General features: G+C 29.5%; 1 protein-coding gene and 1 long non-coding RNA gene across 2 annotated transcripts; one reads left to right on the forward strand and one right to left on the reverse strand.

The window, feature by feature from the left end:
* Positions 1 to 5,963: 5,963 nt before the first annotated feature.
* On the forward strand, positions 5,964 to 6,604 carry LOC126905967 (uncharacterized). Its single transcript, XR_007704143.1, has 2 exons — positions 5,964 to 6,309; positions 6,371 to 6,604. It is a non-coding gene; the product is annotated as an uncharacterized LOC126905967 (long non-coding RNA).
* A 3,126-nt stretch (positions 6,605 to 9,730) lies between these two features.
* On the reverse strand, positions 9,731 to 11,722 carry LOC126905965 (uncharacterized). The gene is made up of 2 exons (XM_050686172.1): positions 11,706 to 11,722; positions 9,731 to 11,085 (listed from the first exon to the last, which is right to left on the reverse strand). The coding sequence occupies exon 2, from the start codon at positions 11,017 to 11,019 to the stop codon at positions 9,766 to 9,768; it is 1,254 nt and encodes a 417-aa protein (XP_050542129.1). The 5' UTR covers positions 11,020 to 11,085; positions 11,706 to 11,722; the 3' UTR covers positions 9,731 to 9,765.
* Between the last annotated feature and the right edge of the window lie 9 nt (positions 11,723 to 11,731).

Here is an 11,731-nt window from a genome sequence, read left to right on the forward strand (position 1 = left end):
AATGTAATAAATAACATGTAATAAATTACGATTAATAAAGAAATAACGGTGGCGTCGGGGATTACTTCTTGCCTTTGAACTACGGTCAAATTTAATATAAAAAGCCAAAAATAAAGAGCATTCAGAGACAGATGCAATCAGATATTTACAGAGGCACTCACTACGCTCGATCATTGCACACTACGAAATATATGCAAGAAGTGATCTGCCGTCAACACAGTTATATTTGTTCACAAAATACAACATCTATTTATTTAAGAGTATAGCAGAAAATATCAAGGTAGGAATCTAATAAATTCACCAAAAATAAATAAGGTTTAGAATTAAATATTATGAGTACATAGATTAAGTAGGCATACAGGAAAATCAAGTGATTATCAATAATAATAAATATACCAAGTAAATTTAATAAATCGATAATGTTTGTACAGAGTTACTTGGCAGAGTTATATCGTTGATACGTGTCTATTTCAGGAGTTAGGTTGGAGGTTCATATGTATAGCCACCATACCACTCTGGGTAGACNGGGTTGGAGGTTCATATGTATAGTCACCATACCACTCTGGGTAGAGACACACGAGGTGACTCAATCCCACCTATCGTCGATAACCGTCAAAACTCGTGGTATTATTGATATTTAAGAATTGACAATTAATTATGATAAATCACATATTAATAAAATAAAGATCACTTTATTTTTCTATCATCTTCTATCTTTCTTACAGACCCTCGTACTCATACTCCGAGTAATAATATTATTAATACAATAAAGTAGTGGATCAAATAAGAATCAAAATCCCGTCATATTCTATTTAACTTATTTCTTTTGAGCAACTGTCAAAGTAGCTCCCTAAATTAATAACCCCCCATAATTATATCATATTAATACAATAAAGTAATAAAGAATTAAATTATATATTATTCTTCTTTTTTTGATTCACTACAGCCTATCGCGCAAAAACCATATCCGTACCCGCTACACAAACAACAAGCGATAGACGAAATGGTAAGCGACATGGAATCACAAGGGCTCATAGAAGCCAGCACCTCCCCTTGGTCAGCACCAATCGTGCTGGCCAAGAAAAATGACGGCTCATATCGCTTATGTGTCGACTATATGCGACTTAACGATGTGACCGTATCCGACGCGTATCCCATGCCTAATTTAAACGAAATGATTAGAAGCATGAGGGGGGCGAAGACCCGATGGCCAAGCGCCAACCAAGACAGCCGTGGGAAGTAATCAGTATCGACCTGATGGGACCGTACCCTAGAACACCAAGGGGCAAGACGAACCTATTAGTGGTAACTGACTGCTTCAGCAGGTGGACCGAAGCGTACCCCATAGGCGCGCTTACAACGAAAACGATTGTAGACGTGTTAGAAAGAGAGTTTTTTTCACGCTACGGTTACGCGCGAGTAATTCTAAGCGACAACGGCCGAGCGCTCGTGTCCAAAGAAATGATCGACGCGATAAATCGGTGGGGGCAGATATTTGGACTACACCGATATACCACCCACAGGCTAATGCAGTAGAACGCAAAAACCAAGAGTTAGAAAAAAGGACTTTGCGCTTTATTAACTGAGTCGAGTCATACGTCTTGGGATACAAAACTACCACCTTTGTTGTTTGCTCTACGCAATAGGCGCAACGAGACTACCGGATACACACCGTCCGTACTCGTATTAGGTAGAGAAGGTAAGAAACCGGGTGACTGGCTACTACAGCGAGTACAACCGGTAGANTACTACAGCAAGTACAACCGGTTGACTAACCGGAAAACTACTACTATCAATAACGACCGGTTAGAGCGCGAACAACAAATCACCAGCACAAAAATAACACCGCCGCCTGGTCACATCAAAACAAAATACGCGGTCGGCGACGTTGTTTACTATAAAGCGCATCACTTATCGAACGTGAACAGACAATTTTGTCAACGACAGACGTCGTTCAACATCTCCAGGAGGCCGTCGGGCGTTTATGTGGACGGTGTACTGGTGGTCCCAACACCAGCCACCACCAATGGAACCGGAGACCCCAATGGAGCTGGAGAACGACGGCCTGGTACGGGAGATGGACCTGTTCCTCTCCTGTCCCACCTCCCCAGCACAGCCAGAACCCCCCACATCATAAGCGCGATATGCGCGTGACTGGGAATCTAGTCACCCAACCCTCCACTGCTGCGCGCACTCCGCAGAGCATTACCACCCAACCCAACAAACATACAACGTAAGTATTGCGGCTTGTTATTGCGTTATGCGCCTTTCATATATTTGACCAAACACGGAACGCTATTTAAGTTGGCCTTTAAAGTACAGTGGTGAATTGGTGGTGGGGGGGGGGTATTTGACACGGCCACGGCGTTGTCACACGTTTGACACCCCGCGGTCATGTCAGCTCCTTCTCAGCAACCGCATTACTGTAAACCGGACCGTTACACACACGCGTTATCGTCATGGTCTAAGTCCAATAAATGCCTAGTGTCGAATATGCGCCGTAATAATACGTCGAGTCAGTTATCTCCGTGTCGCCTCTATGTCCATTCCTCTTATTCGGTTTTTTTGTTTTGGTCTCGATACTTTCACTACGAATACACATATCATTTTTAAGAGTTTTCTTTTAAATCATCTTATTACTGTGAACCATACAACTGAGTTCTATCATTTTCGATAATTTGTTTTTTTTTTGGTTTTCTTCTTTTGTTGTAACTTATACAATAAACTACGGCTCACGCCAATTAGTACTTAGAAACCTTGTGTCGTCTAAATTCTTTAACAACAACCTCTATCAAAAATTAAAAATATAAAAAAAGAATTTTTTTACAAAAATTGTATTTTTATATTAACTTTGATGTTCGTTTTCACCATAAAAACAAAATAAAGTTCGAGACTTTTTTTTTTTCCAATAAAGAGTATACTAAATTAATTTAAATTTAAGATATATATAAAAATTCTACTTTCTATATGCATTTTAAAGTTTTGAACCCCCCCAATATTAAGGGAAATGTTCCGATTTAAAAAAGTATGTAAAAAAAAAAAGGTATTTAAGTATTATTTCTCATAAAAGTATTGTATTGATCCAAACATTTACATTTCAAGTTCTGTACCAAAAAGTAATTAATACTAGAGCGGCTAATTAATATATAGTGTATATAACGATAATACAGAGATGTACTACTTATTTATTCGATATTTGTATAACAAGCTTATTAAATAGATATAAATAAATAAATGTATGATTTGGAAACATTAAATATTATCTTAAGAATTGGTTATACAAAATTTCAAGTTCTATACTAAAAATTCATAACGCTTTTTTTGTCAGTCAGAAAATTATCTCGATTATCTTATTATATATTATATTATAGTCATTTAAAAAATAATGGCCAAAAATTGGAAAACTTCTTGAGACACCTGGACAAAATTTTCGCTATGGCTTAACAAAAAGGGAAACTAAAAGGATTTATCTTCATAATTGGCAATGATTAATAAGTAATTTAGGTGAAAACACAAAAAAATGTTAAAATTATAACTTTATATTTATATTTATATTGTATACTTTCTTAATCTAGAGTAAAAATATAATTTTTTTGTTTTTCAGTGGTTATTAAATTTAGATTTAATTTAACATAAGTTAGAATAACATCACAATATATTATAATTTTTTTTTTATTTTTTTACAATTATTTTAAGAAAAAGGTGCCAAATTTTTTACCGTGTTTATTTAAGAGTTGATTTGTTACAATTTATAAACTAAAAAATGCTCGTTATACATTTTATTAAATAAAAGAGTACATAATTAATGTATTGAGTTTCCTTTCAATAGTGTATCCGCAACTAATATTCAAAACGATAAATAAAATCAATTTAATATCTATTTGAACATGAACATAGCAGCCAAGGTAGGATTAATTTTTTTATTGAATATTGTACTCCTTAAATATGGAAACAATGCGGATGTTCTTGAAATTCCAAGAGATATTGTGGAACCAATCCAAAATATTTTAGAAATATTTGAAAATTGGATAGAAGAAAACAAAAGAACAGAAATCAATGACATGTTCATAGTGTATTTTAAAGAACTCGGTAAGCGAATCGCACAAATATTAAGTTTGCCATCCAATAACAATATTTGGTGGTTATGGGAGCTTAGTATACTTTCAAATTCAATTGATGTATTTAATCAGCCTCTAGGAAAATTGGAAGAAAATGATACAGATTTAAGAATTTCTAATAAAACATATAGAATTACTGTAGCGATCAGATTAATTAAAGACCAAATAAAAAATTACCCCAAAAAAGATGAAAAGAAAAAAAATTTATTAGGATTTTTGTCTTGTACTAAAACAGATGATAATAAACAGCCAATTCAAACGATTGATGACATTGGCTCAAAATTGGAAAGCCTTGATGAGGCTATTCAAGGAGAATTCGGGAAAATAGAAGAAGATAAAGTCCATTTTTATACACCACAAAATCTATTTTTCTTTGATATAATTTTGAATGAAGATTCTATACGGATACTTTTTACAAATTGTTTAGCTATTAAATGGAAGAAATACCAAGAAAATTTAAAACAATTTTATTTTAGCGCTATGAGAGTGTGGGTTGATATAAAGGAAAAGTATTTAGAACTAATTACTTACAAAGAATTTTTATTTGATGCTGTAAAAATATCATTTTATGCTCGTATAAAACGTCTCATGTCAATCTATCATGGTTATGCGTCTAATAATGATAAGCAGAATATTAAATATTGGGATGATCTGTGGATATCAACCACAAAATTAGTAAAAGATTTTATTGATTTTTTTCATTTTGATGATGATAAAAATTTAATTGAAATTTATAAAAATTTTAGTAAGCCAGAATTACTTGTAAATACAACCAAGGAAATTAAAATTTTCTCTTTATCATATTATCAGTTATCCAATAAAACTAATATGTATGATGCACATTTTCCGAGTTTACAAAATTTTGTTAAGAGAGACAAAAATAGTACTTCGCACATGAAAGGTTTAGAAGACGTAGTAAATGACAGTTTTGTTGAACTAGAAACTTATTTAAATAATATAAAAAATGTATTTGAAAAAATTGACCTAAATATCGCTAAGGTATTCTACAATACTATTCCAAAAATAAGTCACATTTGTTAGAGTGACAATTTTAAAATATATAATAATCATCATCTTTAGAATAATCTTGAAATAGTTTTTATTATATATTTAATCATATCATTTGATTTTTGTATTATATAAACTCTATAATTCATTTCAACTGTATTGTTATATAAATTATTTTATATTTCATAAAACATTAAATAAAAATTATTTTTTAATTTGTGTTTTTCTATAACATTTATAAGATGGTCTTCAATACAATTTAATACAATAGTTTTAAAATATTATTATAATATCAAAAAATAATAAAAGAGACTAAATTTATTATCATATTATTATTGATTTATTATTTATTATTCATACCGATATTTATTATTCATATGCGCATACTTTAATAACTTATGGCAATACTCTAATGTTTAATTGTAATCACTCACTACTTTTAATTTGATGGTTTGAAATTGTCGTAACACAAAACGAATTCCTAAACAGATTCCATATGGAAAGGATAGTAAAGTACTGTGCCAGACACAAATTCTTTAGATATTAGAAGAGGATAATGAAGTACGAGGTGCTGCCAAAGTGCAAGACACAAGTACTCTGAAATGTCATGAAGGAGAGTAGGTAGTTGAAAAAGGAAAAACAAAGACTTGACTTTATGCTGTAAGCCGGACAGCGACAACCGAATACTGAGACTGATGATTGACACAAAGCACTGAAATCGACTGACCATGATGGTCATTTTCTTGATAACTATCATAAAATTTTTTTATTAAAACAGCTTATTCTATTTTAAATCCAAATTATTAAACAATTTTGAAACTACAATAATATGTAGTTAAACAATTACGCTTTAAATAAAAATACACTTAAATGTAAAATATTATTTTAGTATGATGATTTGATAGAATAAACAATATATTCTATTTTAAATATTTTTATTCGATAAACAATTCCCAGTAGACACTTTATGTATATTCAACGAAAATATTTAGGTGAATTTTGGTGTATTTCGTATCCGTAGCGATTTTACTTAAAATATATTTAGGAAAATAATTCGCGAAGATAAGAAAATTTTTACTAGCGCACCGTGAGCGTTTAACATTTTTTGTCGATACCGCTTATTGTCGTCAGCCTTTTTCGATTTAAAATCTGAAATTTTTACCAGGACAGTATAGGAATATTAGTATTTTTATATTATTATTATTTTAATTATTATATCATTTACAAGTAATACTATTTTTCAGGGGAAACCGCTTCTGGAGAATACTTTTTTTGCACCACACATTTCATGGCCGGCGAAACCGGATACTCTAACCGAAATCAGTCAGAATTGTCCGAAGAGTACAAAGAGCTGCAAGATCGTGAGGTCTACTGGTCACCGGATGTGCCTAACTAGGTGCCGAAGCTAAGCACACAAATATAATTGATAGATTTTTTGTTTAAATAATTCTTATAAAAATAGAAATGAAATTAACGTATATTTTGCATACATTTTTCGTTTTCTGACATATGTTTTAGATTTCAAGTTTAAATAAAGAACACTTACAATGAATGTCGAAAACGGGATTTCGAGAATATTTATAGACCTTGCCACAATCCCGTTAATTTAGTAACATTTTGTAATAATTAGTTGTACTTCTTTGAATTCTAAAAAAGTGTAATACTAATTTTATAACCTACCCATATAAAATTTTTACCTTAAGATAATTCTCGTGCTTAATTAAGCACTAGCGTATTGTGTTTACTGTGACATACGTCAATGTTTCAGTAACTCATTCATATATTTTTGATTTACGATTGGTTTGGTGAAAAATACACGTTTTTTGTATAAAATAAGATTAGTCAAATCAAAAAATGCCCTTAAAATATATACATATATACTGTGGCATATTTACAAATTTTATAATGGGGGAGAGTACAAAAAATGTTTATGAATAAGGTACCATAAAACGACTTTTTTTTTTTCGTAACTTTTGTTAACATATTAAACACATATATTAGATTTTTTTAATAAAAATCTGTTATTTGTTTTGATATCATTTTTATTAATATTTCTTTGTAAATCAGTATGTATCTCTATGCAATAAACGCTTTAAATAGGTGATAGCCAGGGTTCTTAAGGTCATGCACTAAAAACAAAACAAAAAACATGCAATTATGCACTGAAAACATGGGCGTAAAGTGATCAAATTTTAGAGATTTAATTTCTCCCTCCAAAAATAGTTTTTATATAACAATACATATAATTTCATTAAGTTTTTGGTTGGCTAATTTGTAAATTTGGGAAGGGACTTAACTCCCTAGCATTCTACTTCCGATGCCTATACAAAAATCTAAAAAAAGCATATTTGAAAAGAGCAAGAAATATTTAAAATTTATAATTTTTTTTATAAACTAAAACTTTTTAGTAAAAAAATTATAAACAAGTTATTAACACAATTTGAAATGTTTTAGTAATCTTCAAAAATTAATTTTTATTCTGATTTCAATCGTAATAATATGATTTTTAAAATGTAAATAATCAAGTTATGAAACATTGATTACCAACTTAACTATGATTTTTTTAAAACATTAACCATGAAAATTACATTGTACTATCGGTGTTTTTTTTACGTTTTATAACTTAAAAGATCGACGATTTCTGACAAATAAGTTTTCTATCTTTGAAAATGATCTTTCTACGCGTGACGATTTTTGTGTAAAAAATTGAAGAATACCAGCAGACTTTCTCATGTACAGCGCGGCATCAGTTACAAACATCAAGACATTTTCGAATTGTATTCCGTTGGGCCATAATAACAATAACGATTTGTTAAATATTTTATAAATAGTACTGTGATTCGCTTTATCGAGTTCTTCGATATTTAACAAAAATATTTCGACGGGCGAATCTTGCAAGTGTTTCAATTATTGTACTTACTATCTTACTCAAAATCTGTTGTCTTGTCTGTAGATATCCATATTTTGTTACCGATCACTTTTTTCCTGATCTCGTTCATTGTTTCGTTGTAGCATTGGTCAACATATCCTAAACGCAATGCAAATTCAACAGGGGTATTTTTCCGGTATACTTCTCGAGGAAACTTCTAAATTGTGTGTTGGATAGTTTGTTCAGAGCAATATTAGCGGCTACATAAATCGATGTATTAATTTTTTTTTTGACATGATTGGTGCGAGCAGCTGAATTTTTTTATTATTTTCATTTTTTTGAAAACGTCGTACTAGGCCTATGATGTTTGTCTAAAGCGATGTGTTGAGTTACACCGAAACGTTTTTCACTTGATACTTTTATTTCACAAGCTTTACGAATTAGCACTTTATTGTGGGTTGAAAATATATCTTTGCCAAATTCCGAAACAAAATTTTGCAAACGAACTGGGCTTGTTAGTTTTTCTTTTGGCATACTAGTACTTATAATTGAAACTCAAAACACTAACTGAAAACAACAAACAAATGGACACGATTCACCGCAAAATAATTAACAAATAACAATATAACGACGCTGGAAATACGATTTTAGTTTACAGGCTGATCAGAAGAATTGTATCTCTATATATGTATCTATATGTATTGTTGGGATGAAAATAAATTTTTAGATGGCCATACACATATTTGATTCAGCGGAGGGGATGGTGATTGTGCGATAATATTAATTCCATTTGTAGTGACCATGGAATGATCGAGAATCTTCGCGGCGGATAGGCAACACAAAATGCATATAGCGTGAATGTTCTCGATCACTCCATCAGAGATCTTCTAGAACTCAACACAATATAAAACGGCGCGACGTAACAATATCGTCAATCAGTTGGTTAGCCAGTCGTCAGTTAATCGGTCAAGTAGTTAAGTACATATAGTGCATTAATATAATTTTCTTAGTGTTTAAACAATAAACCGTCTACAATTTTTCTGTTATATAAATTAGTGGTTTTATTTATTTTAAAATAATAAATGAAGCACTAAACCAGTGAACTGCTTAAAACTTATAAAACCCAATCAATATCATAAACAAATAAAGATAAACTCCAAAAATACTAAGAACATGTAAACATATTCGGAAAAAACTAAAAGAAATGATTTATTTTTTTACCTTTATTTGAAATAAGATTTCCCTGAATTTACAAGAATATGCACTAATATTTCCAAAAAACCAATTATATGCCCTAACACTCAAAAAATGCACAAGAAAGCTTCCTTTTTAATTAATATTGTTATGAAATGGATTTGTAGGCTCTCTAATCATGTTTTCCTAAGAAGCAAAAAAAAATTGCAAGTGCATGAACTTACGAGCCCTAATGATCACCATTGAACATTAAAGCATTGTCATAAATCAATAAATTGTGCACATAAATATGGATAGTAAAATTAGGCTCTTTTAATATTTTTGGTATTTGAATATTTTTTCAAACCTTAAATGGTATTTTATAAATTTTATAGGAAAACACAAATTAAAAAATATTTTATAGTTAATTTTTATTTAATGATTTATTATATAAAATAATGTAATTTATGTAAAAATACAGTTGAAATTAATTTTAGAGTTTATATAATACAAAAATAAAATAAAATTATTGAATATAATAAAAATTATTTCAAGGTTATATTAAAAATGATGATTACTAATATTTCAAAATTACCACTATACAAATGTGACTTTATTGGGAATTGTATTGTAAAATACCTCAGCAATTTTTAAGTCAAATTTTTCAAATACATTTTTTATATTATTCAAATGAATTTTTAGTTCACTAAAACTTGTATTTAGCGATATTAGTAAATCATTCATTTCTAACTTAAAAAAACTATTTAAATTTGGAAAATGTGCAAAATACAAATCAGTTTTTTTGGATAAATGACCATTTGATAAGTCGTAAATGTTTCTTTCTTTGGTTTCAATTGAAAATAAATTAGAGCCACTAAAATAGTTATAAATTTCAATTAAATTTTTATCATCATCAAAATGAAAAAATTTTATAAAATCTTTTACTAATTGTGTGGTTAATCTCCACAGATCATCCCAATATTTAATATTCTGCTTATCATTTTTAGTCGCATAACCAATATAGATTGTCATGAGATGTTTTATACGAGCATAAAATGATATTTTTACAGCATAAAATAAATATTCTCTATAGGTAATTAGTTCTAAATACGTTTCTTTTTCATCAACCAACACACTCATAGCGCGAAAGTATAATTGTTTTAAATCTTTTTTGTAATTCTTCCATTTAAAAGGTAAACAATTTGTAAAAAGTGTCTGTATAGAATCTTCATTCAAAATGATATCAAAGAAAAATAGATTTTGTGGTGTATAAAAATGGACTTTATCTTCTTCTATTTCTCCGAATTTTCCTTGAATAGCCTCATCGAGGCTTTCCAATTTTGAGCCAATGTCATCAATCGATTTAACTGGCTGTTTTTTATCATCTGTTATAGTACATGACAAAAATTCTAATAACCCTTTTTTCTTTTTATCTTTTTTGAGGTAATTTTTTATTTGGTCTTTAATTAATCTGATCGCTACAATAATTCTATATGTTTTATTAGAAATTCTTAAATCTGTATCATTTTCTTCCAATTTTCCTAGAGGCTGATTAAATATATAAATTGAATTTGAAAGTATACTAAGCTCCCATAACCACCAAATATTGTTATTGGATGGCAAACTTAATATTTGTGCGATTCGCTTACCGAGTTCTTTAAAATACACTATGAAAATGTCATTGATTTCTGTTCTTTTGTTTTCTTCTATCCAATTTTCAAATATTTCTAAAATATTTTGGATTGGTTCCACAATATTTCTTGGAATTTCAAGAACATCCGCATTGATTCCATATTTAAAGAGTATAATATTAAATAAAAAAAATAATCCTACCTTGGCTGCTATGTTCATGGTCAAATAGATATAACAAATTAAATTGATTTTTTTTTATCGTTTTGAAATTAATTGCCAGATACACTGTTGAAAGAAAACTCAATACATTAATTATGTACTCTTTTATTTAATAAAATGTATAACGAGCATTTTTTAGTTTATAAATTGTAACAAATCAACTCTTAAATAAACACGGTAAAAAATTTGGCACTTTTTTCTTAAAATAATTGTAAAAAAATAAAAAAAAAATTATAATATATTGTGATGTTATTTTAACTTATGTTAAATTAAATTTAAATTTAATAACCACTGAAAAACAAAAAATTTATAGTTTTACTTTAGATTTAAAGTAATCAAAGTTGTTAAGCCATGGAAACGTGATTCATTCTCACGATTATTATTTGTTTAATAACGAACTCAAAATTTATGTTTTTTTAACTAGTGGATTGTATTAAAATGATATATGTATGTAAGTTAAACAGAATTTGGTTATTTATTAGAAAAAAAAACATTGGCCGGTCTCTTAATACTATTTAATATTATCAAATTTCTTTGATAAGCCGCGCCCGTACACACCGTCTACCTTGAAATAGCATTTCAACAATGCTCAATAAAATTAAATACAACAACGATAAATATAAAAATGACTTAAATATAAGAAATGTGTTACAACTAGATAATGACAATCATTACAAATATATTACCTGTGAGATGACAACATGGTTTAAGT

This window comes from Daktulosphaira vitifoliae, unplaced genomic scaffold (genome assembly GCF_025091365.1).
Source record: "Daktulosphaira vitifoliae isolate Bord-2020 unplaced genomic scaffold, ASM2509136v1 Scaffold_4, whole genome shotgun sequence".
In the NCBI taxonomy this organism is placed as follows: Eukaryota; Metazoa; Arthropoda; class Insecta; order Hemiptera; family Phylloxeridae; genus Daktulosphaira; species Daktulosphaira vitifoliae.